Here is a 22,973-nt window from a genome sequence, read left to right on the forward strand (position 1 = left end):
AATTTAACCACCCTCTGTTGACCAGGACTCTGTGATTAAGCAAAGAAATATGCTCAAATGTTGCAAACAAACTATGAGCAATTGGAATACTTTTAAAGGAGAATCAAAAACTAAAAACGCGACTGTCTTAATTATCCATGAAAAGCAATGCACTACTGGGCCGCGCCGCGCATCAAATAATTCTTCTCGGTAGATCGGCGAGATGCACCACTGGGCCTCGCCGAGCTGCGAAGGATTGACATCGTGAATCAACACTATGGTCTGCGTTGACCATTGTTAATGGTCTGGCCCGGCGCGCGCTACTTCGTAGCACTTGCCATCTTCGAAGAAATTTAGACGAGTAACATCCGTCAATGGTCTGCGAAGACCGTCAACTTTGGGGTCGTTCACATATTACGTAATCAGCCGAGGGGGAGGGGGGTTTCCAAATGCTTACGGTTGATTACGGGGGGTTGGTCATTGATTACGTAATCAAAATTTTCGTTTTTTCCCCTCTAGAATAATAGCAATTTGACATAATACAGCAAAGCAACGATCTAGTTGCTGCGAAGCAAGAATGAAGAATACCAGTTTGCGCGCTTCGAAGTCCTCCATTTTTGTAGGTTTATAACCTACCAGGACGCGCGCCGAGTTGGACTCGTCGACGTCGGTTCTAATATTTGGAACAAATATTTTACGAGTATCACCCGTTAAGTAAAAAAGCTTCGTTCACATATTACGTAATTAATATTTTGGCAATTTTTACCCCCCCCCCCCCCTCTATCTACTCCGTAATAAACTGTAATCAAGACCTTAATTGACGATGTCAATTTATCGCAGCTCGGCGCGGCACAGTAGCGCATTTCGCCGATCTAGCTGTGAGAAGCCTCATTGAGTGCGCGGCGCGGCACAGTAACGCATTGCGCTACAATTTAATACATGTTTCGTATCCCTTCGGCGGCGCGCGCTTCGCGCGCGAAAAGTGGCATTCAACGTATGTCAAGTTACAATCAAGACCGCACCCCCTATTACGTAATCAAGGTTTGACCCCCCCGTAATTAAGACCCAACCCCCTCCTCGGAAAGCATTTACTAAACGAAAATTGGTTTTAAAAACGAAAATTTTGATTACATAATTAACGAAAATTGTCCAATTGGTATTTCGAAAATCGGTAAAAATTCAAATTTTGATTACGTAATCAACGACCAAACCCCCCCCCCCCCCGTAATCAACCGTAAGCATTTGAAAACCCCCTCGGCTGATTACGTAATATGTGAACGACCCCTAATTAAAGTGAACTATTGCCTGATACGACATACGATGTAAATATATATAAGTGGTGGATAAGTGAGCCGCGCAAGCGCTCGCGCATTAAATTTAATTGTGTCATGTGTCGATCTGCGCGCATGGCTAGTATAGTAGCGCTTGAGTGATTTAGCTACCAAGACGTAAATCGCGCGTTACGTAAAGTATTATTTTTCCCTTCATATAGAAGCGCCTTCGTTTCGAAATCCTAAGAACAACAGTGATTTCTCTACGAGGAGACAGAGGTGCGAGAAATAACTTAATTGATATAAACAGTTTATATTTGAATTTGGAGCCACAAGGCCAAGGCTGATTTTCAAATGTTTCTCCCAATATTTGAGATAGGGCATATATTGATTTTTTGAAGGGTTGTTTTTATATAGGGTCATTGTGACAATTATGTGTATATTGTTTGAATAATTTTTGATGCCCTCAATTGTTTCGAACATTAATGTATCTCGTAGGGTATCTTATTTGGTGGAAAGAGGCTGACTGCTGACGCTGTCCAGCCAAGTAATCGAATCGAAGACACAAACTGTGAAGGTGTGGTTCCGATTGACATAATCAATAATTCATAACTTTTTTGATTGTCAGTAACCAGTAACAGAATTGGAATGTGTATATTCATACGACCATAGGTACATTATTATTATTAAATCCAAAATAGCTAATAATTCAGTTAATTATTAACAGACCCCTTTAATTGTCTCTTTAGATCTGTTTCGGTCCTTCCCACATCTGCTGGTTGAGAATACTCAACGTTATAACATCATGATGCTTCACTAGTGACTACTTTATTAATCAAACATCATGCCAGTCAACACATTACCATGCAGTGTAACAGCTTCACTTGCTTGTAAATCACCCACTTACCACTCAAATCACCCACTTACCACTTAAATCACCCACTTACCGCTCACTTATCCATTTTGTAAACGTTATCTGGCCACCCTGTTCCACCATCTCAACTTCACATATATAATGTAAGTTGGATTGATGTTTCTCTATAATATAATACATGTCAGGTCTAATGAAAATAACGTGCATGTTTGAGTGTGGAGATTTCTCAAAGTGGTCACTACACACACACGGGCTGTGACCCCGGGGGCAGGAAGTGAGGGGTTTACATAGGGTGAGGTGTGATTAGGTCAGATTGTGGCATGCAGTGTGTAGTCAGATTGTTCTCTCTTTGATGTGTTTACCCTTGACGTGTTGTAATTTACCTATGTGTCATTACATATTCGCCACTACTTAGTAGTGATGTTATGATGCATTGCATCTGGACAAGGAAAAAATGAGAAAAATGGTAACTTCCTTACTGGAGAGCGATTTTGGCTAAGTATTAGCACTATGTTTTGAGGCAACCTTAGATAGTATCTTGGATGGTAACATGACGTAATAAAACGAAGAAAGAGTCCTACCAGACATCATGATGGAACTACTACGACAGAGACAACAAAGACCCCGTTGAATATTTGGTAACATAATCAAATATCTGTTGTTTTAAGACAACTCTATCACTCACAACTTTAAAATTCAATCTTGCGGCTTCATCATAACATTACAAAACCATATTAGGTACGAGTCATCCAGACATTTCACTTATGTGTCAGTTCATATCAATCACTATATGATGTTACTCCTGATTATTTTGGTAACCTATCCTCCAACACCACAAACTGCTGCTTAGATATCATAATTCATATCTTTATTTACACATTTTAACACATTTATTTTAAATATCTCTGAACCACCTTTTCTGGGAACCCGCTCTGGGAATACAGTTATGTATCTTCTTACACACGCAGATTTACTCATGCAGATTCAATCTGTGCTATATTAAAGGCACATTGTAACACATTCATATATTTGTTCAATATTCCAGCATTGTTTTAAAACAACTCTTTCGCTCACAATTTTAAGTTCCAGTATTGCGGCTTCATCATGTTATTACATTATCATAATTAGTAATGATTTTGCATAACTTTTTGGAATTATTCATACCTGTCTATTCATATTTTCACACAGCATTCTTATTATCCATAAAACATCTATCAAGACTCTTTTTGGGAATACAGGTACGTATTTGTAATTTATTGTGCAGATTCACACTGTTCTATCTTAAGAGCTGCATTCATTCTCACAGCGTCCTTTCATTTCATATATTCTTTCGATCCATTTACATCTTTTACAAAGCTATATAAGTTTTTCATTAGCCGTATTGCTCACCTTCCAGCACCAATTTATATAACTTATACTGCGGATATTCCTGTTTCACATATTCATGCCCACCGTTTCATTGCACCAGAGCCTACAATTTTGTTTAACTGCCTCCATCATCATCACCCAAATTTTTACCTGCCACACAACCTGATCATAGCGTTTATATTAATAATTGATTTCTACTTGGGAATTTAACTCACAGATTTCCTACGGCCTGAATCATTTAAACATTTAATTACTCACCAAGGAGAACTTATTACAATCGCGGCAGTTAAACATCAACCCTTGCACAGCTTAGCTCCACCGTTTAGCCCTTTAATTATTCCTTCATCTATTTCTATCTAACAAAACAACTCCAATTATTTATTTTATTATCGTCCCCCCTCCTGCAATCTCTCACCTTCCTGTATCATCTGAATAATCACGTGGGCAACCTCCTGTTCTCCCCTTCTTTATGATATGCTACTCTATACTCGCTAAAACACACTAGCCCATATATTACACGCTTTAGAAATTATCATTACAGGACAACATGAACCCCAAAACTTTGATCATAACATATGGACAGAACTCAGTGCCAGGACAACATGACACTCGAAAACTTTGAACATAACACGAGGAAATATGGACAGAACTGAACAAGAGCAACAACCACACTCGAAGACTGAGGAATCAGGAGGACTCTGTATCCCAGGAACCAACTATTTAGCTATCATCGCTCAATAATCGGTTTGGTATCGACCCTTATACATACTTTGATTTTCCGACTTTAAAGCTGACTTAAGAAACCAGGGAATTAAATTTACCTTCATAACATTAAATCGTTGATTTCATATCATTTTCCTTTTCTTTTCCAAAACATTCCTGTACATTGTGCAGAAAGTTGGAGATTTTGGAAGCATGTAGGGATTTAGACCTGATATCGACCGTATATATACTAAAAATAATCTAGCACAATTGTAACTGCAGTTTTACAGAACTCTAAATGCTTAATAAACACACTTGCAGGTACCACCCGTATTCACACTCAAAAATGAGTTTTGTCAGTTTCCGATACGAGATTGGGACGGGTACTACAAACAAACAACAAACAAACAACAAACAAACAACATATAATTTCTAATCAGATATCAGCCATATTTCATCACTCGATTAGGGCGTCTTTTAAACTAATAAACCCTTACACAAACACTCACACAAACACACTCACTCACACACAAAGGGGGGGATGCAACGTCAATTAATATCAATTAATGTCAATTAATGTCAATTAATGTCAATTAATGTCAATTAATATCAATGTCAGTTTTGCAAAATTTTGGAATACTGACATTAATTGACACGATATTTTTCGACCAGAGATTATGTAGTTCTACCATATTTTTAGCACTTTAGAACGTTTATATCATCAATTTATTCACTACTATCACATATGGAAATGTGAAATGTGAAAAAATTCAGATCATTAAACAATAAAACTAAAATAATACGGTTTTCCGAAATTTAATTTTCTTAAATGGGCGTGGCCATCCAAGGGCGTGGTTCTCAACATCATCAGAACTTAAAACCCACATTAAACGAAATGCCTTCATGACATTTATATTTGAATAACGAATCTGAAACAGCTAACATTACTCCTTCATACTAAAAAAGCCGATTCTAGATATTTTACCTGTATAAGAAACCAATAAAATATGGGCGTGGCCGGTGGGGACCGAAGATGGAAGAGTTGGAAGCTGAAATTTTTGTGGTGGTCTTTGAACCTAAGGATCAACAGATAAGAACATACTCATAATTATTCAAGGACATTTTGTTTTTTTGAACCGGTCTAACTTACATAGACGTGAATATCTTGAATATTTATCGAATAATGATAATCTCAAATTTCAAGACAAATTAATGTCAATTAATGTCAATTAATGTCAATTAATGTCAATTAATGTCAATTAATGTCAATTAATGTCAATGTCAGTTTGGGGTTTTTATGGAATACTGACATTAATTGACGTTGCATCCCCCCCCACACAAACATCCACACTCACTCACACACACACACAAACATGCACACTCACTCACACACACACACACACACTCACTCACTCACTCCCACACAAAAGCCAGTTTAGACAAGTCTACGAGGTTTGAGCCCCAAAACATCTGGTAAGCACTTTTATGTTTATTGTTTTTGCCGACACCACGTCATTTTTATTTGTTTAATGTAATTATGTAATTATTAACTATATTATTAAATTCGACTGTGTGAATTTACAGCATTTATCTTAATTATTTGCCTGGTCGTGGGGTGAGCGTCGTTGACGTTCAGCTAAGGATCCTGAGTGGTCTATGCAGTCCCCCGGTCTTCTCAGCCGAATACTCGAGAAATCGGGTGTGAGGGTTAAATGAGGAGCTGCACATTGCAGCAAAGTCTCGGGCGAAGAAAATATGGTACACACTACCTTAACCGTCACTGGCCAAACAAATCCTTCGGCTTCCTGTAATTGGCTGGTTGCACTTGTGTAACAATGTGGCTGTTGGAATACACCGAAGTAAAATAAGTGTCTTGATAAAAAAAAAAAATTATCTTCCCACAATAAAATACATTTGATACCAGGGTATTTTTATGAATCGGCCATTTGTTGATTCAGTTCAGCAATCTCAAATTTGAATTGCCGCACGTTTGATAATGTACTTAAAATCTAAAATAAGATCTAAGCTGACCCAGTCAACGCTAAAATAAGTAAAATATTCTCAATTATTATCTTCTGAACGGTTACAAGGTTAACAGTTTTCTGAAATTCATTAATTGTAGTTCCATATATCATGAATAGTATGCAAAACATTGCTAATTACTGAAATACAAGGAATGAAAATATCTCTACTATAATTCAGAGAATTATTTCTGATGTTGTACGACCGCCCACGTGCAAATTAGATAAAAAATAGGAATTTAGGTAACAACCAAAAGGTTCCATAGCGACGGTGTTTTAATGCACACATGCACGTGCAAAGATTGTTTTAACGTCATTTTGATCGGTTTTGTGGTAATTACGTTGTGTTTAAAGTGTTTTATATTTAAATCGGCTGTATCTTCCTTCGGTTGAGATGGATATTTTTTGATGCGATTAAAATTTTCTTTTAAAGAATACTACTAGCTTCGTCCCTGTTACCACGGGCTTTCTAGTCTTACTTATAATTCAGAGAATTATTCCTGCTGATGATGATGTACGACCGCCCACGTGCAAATTAGGTAAAAAGCAAAAGGTTGCAAAGTAACCATGGTAACAGGGGTTGTTACACGCACGTGCACTTGCAAAGATTGTTAAAACGGCATTTTTATCGGTTTCAAATTCTGTAAACAAATAGAAGTTGCATAGTAACCATGGTAACGAGGGTTATTACACACACAGCGCGAGCTACATCTTAATCGGTTGTAACTTCGGTTGTGATGGATATTTTTTGATTCGATAAAATCTGACTGCCAAAGAAATAGAAAACTACTAGCTTCATCCCTGTTACCACGGGCTTTCTAGTCATTATTATAATTCAAAGAATTATTTCTGCTGTCTGTCTGTACGACCGCCCACGTGCAAATTAGACGAGAAATAGGAAGCTGCATACTAACTATGGTAACGGTGTTAAAAGTGCACTTGCACGTGCAAGGATTTGAGAGGGGCATTTTGATCGTTTTTTTGTTATTACGTGGTGTTCAGTGCGAGCTATATTTTAATTGGCTGTCTCTCTCTCTCTGGTTTGGTCAACGGTTTCTGGCCTCCTAGTGAAGAGGGAGGCCTTCTCGCCGTGCCCACAGAGTGTGACTCCTGCTAGCCACACTCCAGGACTTTAATTGGCTGTATCTTCGGTTGTGATGGATATTTGTTGATGCTATAAAAACTGACTATCAAAGAATACTATTAGCTTCCTCCCTGTGACCACGGGCTTTCTAGTCTCTATATTATAATTCAAAGAATTATTAATGCTGTCTGTCTGTCTGTACAACCGCCCACGTGCAAATTATATGAAAATAAGTAATTGCATAGTAACCATGGTAACAAGGATTGCTACACGCACGTGCACGTGCAAAGATTGGCGAGCGACATTTTGATCCGTTTTGATGTAATTACGTTGTGTTCAGTGCGAACTACATTTTAATCGGCTGTATCTTCGGTTGTGACGGATGTTTTTTAATGCGATAAAAGCTGACTAGCTTCCTCCCTGTGACCACGGCTTTTCTAGTTATCTATAATATCAATATAAATAATCCAAAATTTCTTAGCTTGGTATTTCTGTATCATTAATATTCATTTGATCACTTTATACAGCCTTTTATTAGAAATATTAAAGCCCTTGCAAACTTACTGTTCGTCAGGAATAATCACTCATGCATGAAGATGGAAACGTTACAAATTACATTCGCCAGGTTATAAGTCATTATTAGTCATATTATATCAACATTATTGTAGGGGAAATAATTCATGCGCATCAAAACAACTATAGTAGAAATAAAGGAAAGGCTTGATATTCCTAGATAACATAATACTAACTAAAATAACTTAACAATATCATCCACCCATGTACAGTTACTTGATCAGCTAGAGAGAAGAGAAGTCTTTCATGTCAATAACGGAGGTGATTGTGCCCCACATGCTGTCTTTACCGTTTACAGAGTCCCTGTGCCATTTCACGTAGTTACTCCAGTACTTCTTGCATTCTTCTTGCCAGTATGTGCCCTTTTCTTTGTCAGCACCATTCGTTAACCTGTACAGGATCAGAGCTAGGTGACCTAAATTCTTCTCCATGGGTGAGATATAGTATATCTGAAAAGATAGGGTTAAAAATGGTCACAAGCATATTTTACGAGATATTTTGATTTTGTGTTTTTGTTTTTTTTTCAAATACCAGATTAACAAGGGAAACAGCTGCACGTTATTATATAAAACTGAAGCCAGATATAATTCATATTTTCATTTTGCATGACAATGTCAATTTAGCATTCAAGATCTGCCAATATGTTCCATTGTGAATTGAGCACGTTATAAATTTTAGAATTCGACGATTCAGATCGTATATCGCAAGTACACACGCATACTGTATAATAGTAACAGTGTAAGTGCAGTTCTTTCATGTGTCCAACGAAGAAGTTCTTAGGAGGGCTGGCATCAAGTCAGTTGAGACTTTCATCAGTGCTGCCAGGCTACGTTGGTATGGACATGTAGTTAGAATGCCAGACTCTAGACTACCGAGGTTTCTGTTGAACTGGAAGCCAAATTATGGAAAGAGGTCAAGGGACTGGAAGACCTGCGTACTCGAAAATGCTGCTAAGTTTACAGGTGTTGAAAACATCGACAACAACACAACAGAAGCTTTGGCTACCAACCGAGTATAGTGGAGACATATGTTACGCCGTCAACGCGATGTGTGTGATGCAGGCCACTCCAACGACTAGGAGGAGACCTTACTATGTAACATGTATGTATGTAACATGTATGTATGTATGTAAGTGTAGTGCATATGAAAATACACAAGTTCAATTCTGTAACCGTACAGTTTTCTTACAATATACAAGAACGGGATTACGACTATAAATAATCTAAATTAAAGTTCATTTATCATTCCACAAATTTTCTTTATTTCACAAATTTTCTTTATGCTGCAACCACAGACTTCTAATCGCTAAAAGCTTTAAATCACGAGATAATTACAAATTTATAGGCCAGTTATTCACGGCAGTGGTATATAATACTTACAATGTTCTGAGAGACAAGTCCCTTTTCCATCATGTCAAACACGTGTTTCCTGTTCTTAACCATCATCTCCACTAAAATGATTTTAAAATAATACAACAGAATGAAAAAAAAATTAAAACTTATTTAACATACCTTAATTCCCAAAAATTTGGGCGACAAAAAATTTGAGCGGGCCTCTCGCCCAAATTTTTTGCAGACCAAATTAATTGCATAAATCTTTTCCGTCTGCTAAATTTTTTGCTAACCAAACTTTTGGCATTTGGCCTGTGGCCCTGAAATCTATAGAAAGATGGCTTTTTCTTCATATCCAAGTGAAATAATATTTGAAATTTTAGTTTTCTAATCCGTCATTCATGGCTTGACCAAGTAAAAAGGCTTATATTTTAAATGAATAGAAATAACTGGAATAGCTAACAGCTACTAATAAAACAAATGGCTAGAGGTACGGATACCTCAAAGCTAAGCGTATGTGCCGCTTAGTTTGATAGATCATGATGTAAACCTTCTAATTTTCTTCCAAACCTTTCGACCATCTGGTGAGGCGTCATAATGATAATTGTATGTGAAAGGGGTATGATAAGATATGCTGAGTGTAAGTAGACTAAACTATCTGATTGAGAGACTAAATATCACTATTGTATAATGCATATTATTAAATCAAAGTTCTAAACAAGGGATAGTTTAAAAAACAACGCCCAAGTCTAATCTTTCCCTAAAACAAAAACTAAAAATTAAAAACTTCATTGTAATTTCCGCCAATATCTCTTGTCATAACTCAAATTACGGAGATAATGCAGGTCAAAGATATTATTTAAATAAAGATTTCTTTTACATAAATCATGCACAATCAGCGAGAATAGATTGCTTTGGGGTCTTCCTCTTCTCCCTGGTAAGTCCAGTGTATTAATGCATATCTATCATTTTGTACTGTGCCATCATCACTGTATTTTTTAGTGTTACTGGGCAGTATACGAAGCCCAAATTGTATCAATCATCATGTACAATTGCAGTAGTTGGTGTCCTACTGCAAAGTCACTAGAAAAACTAGACATTTTCCATAGAAAACACCTTAGATCATTACTGAACATTTATTGGCCTCATGGAACAATATCCAATGCAAACTTATACCTAAGATGTAACTCAGTAAAGCTATCAGATCGTGTCCCTTATAAAGCAAGGTGGAAGCTCCTAGGTCATATCTTGCGTAGTGCTGATGACTCCCCCGCTGCATTAGTTAAAGTTTGCTGTCACAACAAACTGTAAAGGGCGCGTCGGTGCGCATCGTAAGAATTTGTTCAAGATTATTGTGAATGATTTGACCCGTAGAGGTTTAAAACTTAACTCTTTGAATGATCTTAATAAGCTTAAGATATTAGCCGATGATAGAGTTGCTTGGAGAAACAAATTTTAACTCTAGCTGTCTTGATCTGTACTGATCACCATTTTAGGATGACTTGATTTCTTTTAGGGGTTTTGAATATTTTAATGGTGTAAACAGTTTCTTAATAATACTGGGCAGATCGTAAATTTCATAATGTGAAACAACTCAGACTACCACCTACATGCTTAAAATTGAAAGCAAAATGACTGGAATAATAAAGAATAATAATGAACTAAGGCAAATATCTAACTGAAATTTTAGTGGAAAATCGTTCATTTTTCGAAGAATTTGTGCCCAAATTTTCGGTCGCCCAAATGAGTTCAAATTTTCTGCCCAAATTTTTCGGGCTCAAATAAATTGTGCTCAATATAATGGCACACAAATTTTTGGGAACTAAGGTAATAGAATCTGTTTTATAATTCTAACAAGAATTTCGCCGCGGTTAAACCACGCACGATCAATTTTCCCTACCATGTACCATTAATTCTTTTGAGTGAAAAGTGTGACTGGAAAAAAAAGTGCACCATATTTACATACTATGTTTTTATAAATAAGTGGGTTCGTGCATGGTATAAATTGACGATTTATTTGACCAATGCAGCGCCGCGCATCAACAATAAATGAATCCAGAAAATTGCGGAAAATAACTTTGCGAAGGAGGAATTTCGATGCAATTAATTAACACCTGGCTAGCGTCGCGCGCAGCATAACAGACGCTTCCTATACACTTAATTATAGGGGAGTGGTCTATATTGCGAAGGAGCAGACTTTTGTCGTCATCCAAACCCGATTACTTATTCCCTATGATCTTTTTGCCCTTGGCAAGAGTAGGGAAACAAATTATCTTTGTATGTCTGTATCATGCCGTTACCGCGGGCTTGTAAATATATATAATATAATAAAAAACAAAATGAAACGACCGGTTGAGTCAGACAAATGTTTCAATCATGATACAAAACCATGATATCATCAGTGACAACTGAGGTATAGGAACTAAAATCAAAATTACAAAGCTAAAATTTAACATAAACAATCACTCGTGAAACAATACTAGGGGTTAGATGTATGAGTCATTATATTATAAAAGGAATTTCCGTTTATGGCGGCATTTTGTGAGGATTTCCGTCCATGAGTTAAGTAAGTGTGGGTCAGAGGATCGAAGTAAGATTTCTAATTTCTCAGACGTGCACAGATCGCAGCTGTTCTGGCCGGCTCTGTATCCGTGTCCACGTCTGATTATTTTCCATTCGATCCTGAATTCTAACCCACGGTCTTTGAAGGACCAGATCTTCTCCGACAGTTTGGTTCTATTTCGGTACCGCTCCAGGCGAAATGATGACGTGTGCCCGTTGTACCGGTCCTTGAATGTGCCCTCCGTCATTCCGATGTAGTGGTGCTTCTCATTTTCCGTACGGAGGGTCGCCATGTATACCACAGACTTCGATAGGCACTTTCCGTCTAGTGGGCAGGAGTTCCTGGAGCGGCAGTTGCACTGCCGTGTGGTGGGTTCCTGGGTTTCCTGGTGCTGACGAAGCAACTGCTTGTTCCGGGATTTTATGAGGCATTCCATGTTTTTCATACAGCTGTATGAGACTTTTACACTGTTCCGGTTCAAGATCTTGTGTAGTGGATTGTCCTGAGGGAAGTGTTTCTCCAACAGATTGAAGAATTTCCTTCCAACATTGGTCTCCACAGTGACAGAGAAGGGGGGATTGAACCAAAGGACCCTGCGTTTCCTCCTTCTATTACGTGGTGGTTTTGCCTCGCCTGCCTGGGTGTTGTAGGTCATGCACGAGTCCATATAGCCGCTTGACTTCAAAGCATCCTCGTAGTAAGGCTTGGCGTCGTCGAACACCTCCTTACAGGAAGATATGCTGTTGATTCGGTCAGCGATCATCTCCGGGATGTTGCGGATGATGGACGGTGGGTGATTTGACTGGCGGTGTACATATTTCGTTACCTTCTCCGCTTTGCGGAATGGCCGGAGGAGCCATCCGATCGGAAGGTGACGTCGAGGAAGTCAACAGATGTGGATGGTGGGGACACAGTGATCTTCAAGCCCTCTCTCCGGAATGTAGCAAACAAATCCTTCCGAATCCGCTCCATTCTGGGGCCGGGTGTGTCTGTCAGCATCACGAGTCCATCGTCCCTATAAAGGCCGTGGGATTGTTGTGGGAGTATATCTCCGATCTGGGATAGTAGGTACACACCAACCAGCTCGCATACTTCTGCGCCGTCGGGGGCACCCATTGTTACATCGAACAGGGAGTCCTTTCTCTGCCAGGTTTCCCCTCGCGGACAGAACAAGAGGGAGAGTCGGCTGTGTTTGATGGTGTCGATGTCTTCCTCTGAGATGTTGATGTGTTCTTGTGCAAACTGGAGGGCCCTGTCTAGAAGATTCTCACTGATGGAAGGATAGAACGACTCAATGTCGAACTGGAGAAACTGGACATGCCCGGGTGTACAGTTGGTCTCGAACCAAGAAATAACCTCTCCGGTGCTCCGCCACTGGTTGACAGAGGAAGAAGTACGGAGTTGGGCGGTGAATTTCTCGAGGATTTTTTTGCTAACTCGTCCAACATCTGACTTGGCTGGATTTATCAGGCGACAAGGAAGGTTAGTAGCGAAATTTGGCTTATGGTCCTTGAGCAGTACGAATGCCTGGGACGTTTCGAAGCGTTGCATCCGTCCCTTCAGGTCTAAGCGGGCGGCGATGGAGGCTGCCTTATTCTCAATATGCTCTGCGGTGCCTGCGGGGGCCTTACGATATTCTGCTGTGATGCTGGACTCAATGACTCAACGACTCATTGAGTCCAGCATCACAGCAGAATATCGTAAGGCCCCGCAGGCACCGCAGAGCATATTGAGAATAAGGCAGCCTCCATCGCCGCCCGCTTAGACCTGAAGGGACGGATGCAACGCTTCGAAACGTCCCAGGCATTCGTACTGCTCAAGGACCATAAGCCAAATTTCGCTACTAACCTTCCTTGTCGCCTGATAAATCCAGCCAAGTCAGATGTTGGACGAGTTAGCAAAAAAATCCTCGAGAAATTCACCGCCCAACTCCGTACTTCTTCCTCTGTCAACCAGTGGCGGAGCACCGGAGAGGTTATTTCTTGGTTCGAGACCAACTGTACACCCGGCTATGTCCAATTTCTCCAGTTCGACATTGAGTCGTTCTATCCTTCCATCAGTGAGAATCTTCTAGACAGGGCCCTCCAGTTTGCACAAGAACACATCAACATCTCAGAGGAAGACATCGACACCATCAAACACAGCCGACTCTCCCTCTTGTTCTGTCCGCGAGGGGAAACCTGGCAGAGAAAGGACTCCCTGTTCGATGTAACAATGGGTGCCCCCGACGGCGCAGAAGTATGCGAGCTGGTTGGTGTGTACCTACTATCCCAGATCGGAGATATACTCCCACAACAATCCCACGGCCTTTATAGGGACGATGGACTCGTGATGCTGACAGACACACCCGGCCCCAGAATGGAGCGGATTCGGAAGGATTTGTTTGCTACATTCCGGAGAGAGGGCTTGAAGATCACTGTGTCCCCACCATCCACATCTGTTGACTTCCTCGACGTCACCTTCCGATCGGATGGCTCCTTCCGGCCATTCCGCAAAGCGGAGAAGGTAACGAAATATGTACACCGCCAGTCAAATCACCCACCGTCCATCATCCGCAACATCCCGGAGATGATCGCTGACCGAATCAACAGCATATCTTCCTGTAAGGAGGTGTTCGATGACGCCAAGCCTTACTACGAGGATGCTTTGAAGTCAAGCGGCTATATGGACTCGTGCATGACCTACAACACCCAGGCAGGCGAGGCAAAACCACCACGTAATAGAAGGAGGAAACGCAGGGTCCTTTGGTTCAATCCCCCCTTCTCTGTCACTGTGGAGACCAATGTTGGAAGGAAATTCTTCAATCTGTTGGAGAAACACTTCCCTCAGGACAATCCACTACACAAGATCTTGAACCGGAACAGTGTAAAAGTCTCATACAGCTGTATGAAAAACATGGAATGCCTCATAAAATCCCGGAACAAGCAGTTGCTTCGTCAGCACCAGGAAACCCAGGAACCCACCACACGGCAGTGCAACTGCCGCTCCAGGAACTCCTGCCCACTAGACGGAAAGTGCCTATCGAAGTCTGTGGTATACATGGCGACCCTCCGTACGGAAAATGAGAAGCACCACTACATCGGAATGACGGAGGGCACATTCAAGGACCGGTACAACGGGCACACGTCATCATTTCGCCTGGAGCGGTACCGAAATAGAACCAAACTGTCGGAGAAGATCTGGTCCTTCAAAGACCGTGGGTTAGAATTCAGGATCGAATGGAAAATAATCAGACGTGGACACGGATACAGAGCCGGCCAGAACAGCTGCGATCTGTGCACGTCTGAGAAATTAGAAATCTTACTTCGATCCTCTGACCCACACTTACTTAACTCATGGACGGAAATCCTCACAAAATGCCGCCATAAACGGAAATTCCTTTTATAATATAATGACTCATACATCTAACCCCTAGTATTGTTTCACGAGTGATTGTTTATGTTAAATTTTAGCTTTGTAATTTTGATTTTAGTTCCTATACCTCAGTTGTCACTGATGATATCATGGTTTTGTATCATGATTGAAACATTTGTCTGACTCAACCGGTCGTTTCATTTTGTATCTAGCTCTCGGCTTGCCGATTGAGCACTGTAAGCAGACGACGCCACCCACAATTATAATATAATAAATATAGTCCAAGAATTTCGAACAGCAAATATACTTACTTTATAGAGTTGGCTTTTTTCCAGAGCCAGACAGAAGGTTTAGTGTAAGTCTCCAACATAACCCTAGCCATAAGGTACTCCCAAGTTTCAGACTCGTATCTGTCCAGATCAGGCAGAGGATACTGTTCCAGATTTATCTGAAAATTATTGAAAATTACTTCAAATTATAATTTCAAAGTATATATATACACTTTGAAATGATATATCATTTCAAAGCGGAAGATACATGTTCAAGCGAAAATAAAAGTGTTTTCAATTTCCGATCCACGTGACTGAAAACCCCTGCTTGAGATAGTATAGGTAAGGGCCTAGGCTATCCATTATCGGTATGAAATCTTTTATCTGGATAAACAGATAAAAATTTAGGTTTTATCTATAAAAACCGATAAAACCGATAAAACCGATAATTTTTCTGCTGAAGGCCAAAGCCAAAATGTTTTCCAAATTTCACAAAAACTGATTGTCGACTTTTATTACTGTTTACCAGCAATCTTGCTAAAGTACAACTTCCTTTCTTTTGAAAATATTAGAGCATCAGTTTTCTTCTCCGGGGAACAATAGTGTACCAGTTCTCTTCAAAACAGTAGACCAACGGTTTGTCTTCTCCTAAGAACAGTAGTGTACCAGTTCTCTTCAAAACAGTAGATCACCGGTTTCCTTCTCCTAAAAACAGTAGTGTACCAGTTCTCTACAAAACAGTAGACCAAGGGTTTCCTTCTCCTGAGAACAGTAAGTAGTACCGCACTGGTTCTCTTCAAAACAGTAGACCAACGGTTTCCTTCTCCTGAGAACAGTAGTGCACCAGTTCTCTTCAAAACAGTAGACCACCGGTTTCCTTCTCCTGAGAACAGTAGTGCAACAAATACCAATTCTCCTCGAAACAGTAAAACATTTAAAGTGATTCAGTGAACCGTTTCCTTATCCTGTGGATAACTTGGAGCAACAGATTCCTTCTCCTGAAGACAATGTTTCACGCCTAGAACACTTACGGAATTTAATTGAGTGCCCTGCCGGTATTTTTGACTCTTGTTAACAGTAACATGCTCGTTCCTGTCTCCAGAATGGTTATAAGGTAGAACGCCAGCACCCTAGCCTCAAGATAACAATGTCAATAACTTTCTCTAGACTTCTACAGTTCTACAGTTCTACAGTTCTACAGTTCTACAGTTCCATAGGTATACAAATGTAAATAAACATTTGTGTAGCTCACATTTACGTAAACTACCTCTTCTATCATACTATTAAAAAAAAACATTAATATTTCTTTAAAATTTTACGGTATTGTGGCAGTTTTTTCGGTAATTTCTAGTGAATTTTTATACCGATAAAAATATGTTTTATCTAGATAAACAGATAACCCTTTTTAACGAATTATCGGAAATAATTATCGGTAACGATTATCGGAGTGGATAGCCTAGGTAAGGCGTAAGGTATATCAACATTCAATATATCATTGTATTTTTAAGGGGGCCGGGGGGGTCTTCATCAAAATTCTCTCGAAATCGACTTTATAGTTGTTTCTGATAGTGGGGAGTGATATCTATCAGCTGCTTTTGGTCCAATGGAAAAATATTGTTCCTAGCCGAAATTATCGCCGGTCAGAGGTCAGCGCTTATGTGTAATTGTATTGCGCGAGCGATTTTCGATCGCGTGTTCTGAAAATCGAGTCTAAAAATCTATTTTCTCCTACATTTTTAAAAAATCGAGGTCCAAGATTTTCAAAATCGAATTAAAAATCTTTAAAGGCCTATCTAAAAATTCTGAATCTACAGATCTATTCTAACTGATCCTAAGAACATATCCTGAAAGTTTGAGGGTGATTGCTCAAAAAATGTAGGAGAAGATAGATTTTTAGACTCGATTTTCAGAACACGCGATTGAGAATCGCTCGCGCAATACGTAATTACACACAAGCGCTGACCTTTGACAGGCGATAATTTCGGCTAGGAACAGTATTTTTCCATGGGATTAGAAGCAGCTGATAGATATTATTCCCCTCTATCAGAAACAACTATAAAGTCGATTTCGAGATATTTTGATGAAGACCCCCGGCCCCCTTAATGCTCACCACAGGAATAGTAGTGACATACTCCAGAGGGTCCACGTTGTCTGATACTCTGATGAACTTCTGACACATACCAAAGGGCCATCCCTCGTAGTGACCCGCAATACTGTTCTCTGCCTCTGGTACTGCTACACACATGTAGACAGGATACCTGGTGCGGATAATAGAGTCACGTGTTGAGTGTTTTAAACACGTGTTGTCACAATAGAGTCACGTGTTGTCTTGCTTTTCTCACAGATGGACAAGTAACAGGTGATTTAAACTAAATTAAGAGCTCTCTCCACTCACTTGGTTAGGTTTTCGTCCAGGAACGTTTTGAGGTTATAGAAAGGATATGTGGAGTCTAATCCGGGCTTCAAGTAAAGACCAGGGAATGAAACATCAGGGAAGGTTACTGGCATGAGCATTTTGTAAAACCAGTCGGTTTGCATGAACTGCATGTCCATTACCATCACATCTGTCCGGTACTCTTCACCTGGTAGCAGCATTGATTTAACACTTATTCAGGACAAAACACACAGCATCTAACTACCTTATCAAATAACAACTACATTGGTATTGACACGTATCATAGGTTACTGGATGGTAGTAGGCAAGACATATCAATAATTCGTAAGTCTGATAAATCACTATTCGATATTTGCAATAATTTAGAGAGTTGTACACAGTCTACAATAGTTAATAAAGCAGTTACCAATAGTGTGGTATCTGAATGTGTTGGTACTGAAGTCCCCAGAGGTCAGGAGAATGCTTTGTTTTGGCAACTCGTCCAGGATGTGACGAGAATAGTGCCAGAAATAGTGATTGTCATTTTCGTTGCAATCCTCATAATTGTGTTGCACCTGAAAATCCAGCTCGTCATTTACGTAATAACATTTTTGAGATCATAAAATTAATGATATTTTATGATCTCAATTTAACCTAATAATAATAACTGAATTAACATAAATTACATGAATTACATAAATTACATAAATTAAATGAATTGAATAAATTACATAAATTACATAAATTACATAAATTACATAAATTACATAAATTACATAAATTACATAAATTACATAAATTACATAAATTACATAAATTAGACAAATTACATAAATTACATAAATTACATAAATTACATAAATTACATAAATTACATAAATCACATTAAAAAAATGATTGTAGCCTATAATAATAACTTAACTAACCTGGTAACCAATAGCAAGCACAGCCAGGGATAGGAACAGATACTTCAGGGCAGGACACTGAGCTTTACTCTTTAGGAACTCAATAACCATCCCAACCCCACATCCAGCAATACAACACAGTGCCAGACTGGGCTGCAACCAGAACCTCTCCAATACACCGTGGGATATTCCTGATATAAATTTGGTAAAGGTCTATAATCAGCATTTAGCACGTATGACTATGAGTCTTTACTTATAGTACTGGAAAATTGGTTTAAACTTCAATCAATTGACATTAAGGCATATATAAATTGGATACCGGATAAGTGAACATTGTTTCAAGGGCTATTTTTATCGTTTTAAATTAAACATTTTAAATATTCTCCTTTCTAACCTGATGGGTTCTTGATATTGGCGAGTGAATCGAAAACAATATGGTATGTGCCGAACATAGCCATGTAAACTAACATCGTCTCCTTTTGTTTACTTGAACCCCAAATCAGAGCTATTGTCATTCCAACTACAAACAATATCCATCTGGATATATAACATATAAGTTGAAAGAGCTGATAGACAACGACAGGGAAAGAAAATAATCTAATTATTTGATTATTAATAGAAAGGTAAGGGTTGGGAATGGTCTACTATCATAATCGTGTTATTTGCACCGATAAAAATGTTACAAAAAGACTTACGCAGCTATAGTGAGCTCATTCCTGGAGTCATTGAAGTAAACCATTAAGTTATCAATCAGTGTGGACTGCTCAGTGCTGCTAACCAATCGGAATGTTCCGAAATCTTCTCTCAGGATATGTTTCTTGAAGTCAGAGAACGAGCGGTGGTCGCCCCATGTGACTCTAGCATTAAAGAAGATGGAAGATATGGGAAGTTGGAGGTAGGGCGAGAGTCCAGCTAGTCCTCGGAGTCCCACTCGGAAGAGTGTATGTGTTTTTGCTAGGTCGTATTTAAACATTGTATACAAGACCTGAGTGAAAAAAGTCATGTAGACATTAGATAACAATAAAAGTTTAAGTCACAGTTCAAAGTTCAACTAATTAAGATAAAATTATGGCGTTTCTCTCAAACTCTAGTCACTAATACGACTTTCAAGAAGTGTGAAATCAAAAAAAAGAGTCCAAGAGCATTAAAAAGTGTCCAAAAGCATTACAAAAAATAAATTTTAATTTACCCATAATGCAGTAGGAAAAATATATAATACTGATGTATGTTGGTTAGTTAGCGATAAACCACATAGAAAAGCACCAAGTTTTGCTTCGTAATATTTTCCATTTCTTCCCTCGGCATTTGTAAACCTCCAAGCAGCGTACATTATGACCATGATAAATAAGTTGCTCTGAAAAAAAATTTGATTCAGCTTCATGATTCAGTGCAACAGTGACAATTACCTAAATTAACATCGACAATATGAAAACAAGATTTCTAGCAAAAGGCTAAGACAAGAATTCTAGCAAAAGGCTTGAACTGTAAGTGTAATGAACACGACAGCAGACTTACCAAACTGAAAACTTCTCCCTGAATGCTCCACATCCAGAAAACTCTGCTAAAACCACACCAGCCTGCAGCTAGCACCCCAGCAGCATCTGAACCACTAAACCTCTTAACGTTGATGAACATCATCATATTTGTTATTCCAGCAATTGTAGACGACATTAGATTGAGCTTCCAAGCACAGCTACCAATGGGAAAGAGATTGATCATGATAGCAGCCATAGTGGTAAACAAAGGGTAACCAGGTGGATGGGAAACTCCAAAGTCTTTAGCAGTGGACATCAGCTCCCCTGAGTCACCTCCTTGTAAGCCTGGATACATAGTGAAGATGTAGAGGGATGCTGACCCCAAAAACACCTGGAAGTGAAGACTTATTCAGTAATTTGTAGTCAATCTTAGTGTGTTTATATTTAATCGAGATGGTGAGGCAAGACCCTTAGTTTGGCTCTCAATTTAAACAAATAATCAATTTAAACAAATAATCAGCTCTAAATTGTTCCTAAGTTAATAAAACTCACCAATGAAGCCAACATCTTTTCTTCTTTATCGTAAAACAGAGGTTCTGGTTCATAATCATCTAACGGCTTTCCTGAGCGCTTTAAAGCACCGTGTGGTGTTTTAATGGCTTTCCCTTTCCCCTTTGCCATGTGTCCTTCAAAAAATGGTATCTTAGAAATAAAATCTTAATAGACAAAGCCACATTAAATCAAGAATGAATCCAAAGTGGAAGGGTAGACATTTTAATCGAGTGAACAATAGTTTGAAACTGAGCATAAAAAGTTAAGCTCTGTCACCAGTCACGGCTCTGCAGAGTAGGTTTTATCTTTAGACTGGCATCTAGAGTAATAGAAAAGAAAGATATTGGCTTACATGCCTTACACAGCACTTAAACACCTGGCATGTATGTGATATTTGAAGTTTGTGACATGTATGTCCAGTTATATTTGAAGTTTTGACATGCATGTGATATTTGAAGTTGGTGACATGTATGTCCAGCGATATTAGAAGTGTAAGGATCAGAAGATCAATCTCTCGTTTCTTCACTACTTAAGACTAAAGAATTTTCTATATTTTCTGTGCTATTATAAGTAAAACCACCAATTTAGCCACTCTCTGTTTATCGGGACTCTGTGATTAAGCAAAGATGTATGCCCAAAAGTTATTATTGAATTACATTTATCACAATGCACACTGCACTGGGCATGGCAGCGCTAAGTTGCGAAGACAGAAGAATTGACATTTGCATCGTGAATCAGCTAATTACTATCAGTTATAAATTGTAAATATTTTTGGTCGGGATAGATCAGTGGCGTAACGTTGCCTGTTGGCGCCCCCTGCCGAAAAAAGCGCCCCCCTGTTGGCGCCTCCTCCCCTTTTGGTGCCCCTCCCTAAAATTGAACAAATTAGGTGATTTTAGAGAATACGCCGGTAAAATCTCTAAAAAAGTTTGTATCTAGAGCAAAACGCGCAGTTTTGCTAGTACTTTAGTTAAGGTTTCGAAATTGTCCCACATTCAAACGACGATTTGGCGCCCCCTAAGACGGCGCCCCCCTGCACAGCGGGGTCAGCAGGGCCTTTCGTTACGCCACTGGGATAGATACTTGTTTTACAAAAAGACTTCAAATACCTTTGACCTTACAAAATTGATTGACCTTACAAGATCTAGTCGATACGACTCAAGAATGCTAGTTAAATAGTTTGTAAGTCCTCATCTCCATATTACAATTGATGATGAAAATCTTAAAATAACTGGCTACAATGAGCATTTTATTAACAATAAATAGTAAAGTTCAAAACTTCAATTTCCAAAAGACTAATAATTTTAAATACCTACCTAACAAAATTACACCCCGTTAAAACGTTATAAGACATCAGTAATTGAGTACAAAGTTAAAAATTTTAACAATTTCTACACTTCAAAATTAAATTTTTTTTATTATCTAAATCATTCCACATCCACTTTATGTAGACTCCGCTGCTCCCTTCCAGAATTTCTACACCAACAATTATATTATACCCTGTTCGAATCACATCTTTCCTACTGTATATCTGTATGGGGTGGGGCAGCGAAGCAACGTATAAGCTCATTATTTACTGCTCAGAAGTACTGTCTCAGAGTACTATTTGGTGATAGACTGGCGTACCTTGATAAGTTTTAAGACTTGTGCACGTACTAGGCCTATAGGACACCAGAAACTAGACCAAAAATTCTTCATAAAAGAGCACACCAAACCGATATTTAAGCATAATAATATTCTAGCTATACAAAATCTATATACATACCACAGTTACCTCGAGCTCTACAAGATAATGAAATTCCGTGCTAAAATATCCTTACATGAGGGTTACACATGTTCATCAAGGAAACCCTGCCTTCTAATCTGTCAGGCAGACCCACCTGACAATCACAACACTAGATCAACCAAAATTTTTAACATCTTAACCCCAAAGTTCAGAATGACTGATTTTACTACTAGTGTAATGTGCTTGCGAGGAAAGCTAAAACGTGCGCTACTAGCTAATCAACATAACCACGCCCTGCTTGATTGGACCGTAAAAGACTTTGACTGCACAAATATTATTTTCCAAACATTATAACTGGCTGGTCACACGACACACATCTAAATTTAAATTACCCTAGGCTACTGTTTTCCAAGTCTTGTCCTGTGCGTAAAGTACGTGTGAGAAAGTTTTAATAAAATGAATGTATATTTTTGAATTTTAAAATTTTAATTTGAGAATGAAGTATAAAGAAATTTTTAATTAGCATTGTATAGTTTAAAATATTTATAGCTT

At 38.9% G+C, this 22,973-nt stretch overlaps 2 protein-coding genes across 3 annotated transcripts in view; one reads left to right on the forward strand and one right to left on the reverse strand.

Moving 5' to 3' along the window:
* Nucleotides 1-22,973, forward strand: part of LOC134817501 (nucleolar protein 8-like) — a 61,565-nt gene that overhangs the window by 9,434 nt on the left and 29,158 nt on the right. The window lies entirely within an intron of this gene.
* LOC134813424 (protein O-mannosyl-transferase TMEM260-like) lies at nt 7,779-21,232 on the reverse strand. 2 transcript variants are annotated; one of them, XM_063821208.1, is made up of 12 exons: nt 20,696-21,232; nt 20,184-20,534; nt 19,858-20,022; nt 19,364-19,653; nt 19,063-19,205; nt 18,690-18,859; nt 18,191-18,338; nt 17,785-17,971; nt 17,500-17,647; nt 15,432-15,568; nt 9,252-9,322; nt 7,888-8,321 (listed from the first exon to the last, which is right to left on the reverse strand). In XM_063821208.1, the coding sequence occupies exons 1-11, from the start codon at nt 20,822-20,824 to the stop codon at nt 9,307-9,309; spliced, it is 1,884 nt and encodes a 627-aa protein (XP_063677278.1). In that variant the 5' UTR covers nt 20,825-21,232; the 3' UTR covers nt 7,888-8,321; nt 9,252-9,306. The 2 variants fall into 2 exon arrangements, with proteins under 2 accessions (XP_063677270.1, XP_063677278.1); XM_063821200.1 differs by lacking the exon at nt 9,252-9,322 and having other exon boundaries at nt 7,779-8,321; nt 20,696-20,835.

This window comes from Bolinopsis microptera, chromosome 1 (genome assembly GCF_026151205.1).
Source record: "Bolinopsis microptera isolate Bmic1 chromosome 1, MBARI_Bmic_1.0, whole genome shotgun sequence".
NCBI lineage: Eukaryota > Metazoa > Ctenophora > Tentaculata > Lobata > Bolinopsidae > Bolinopsis > Bolinopsis microptera.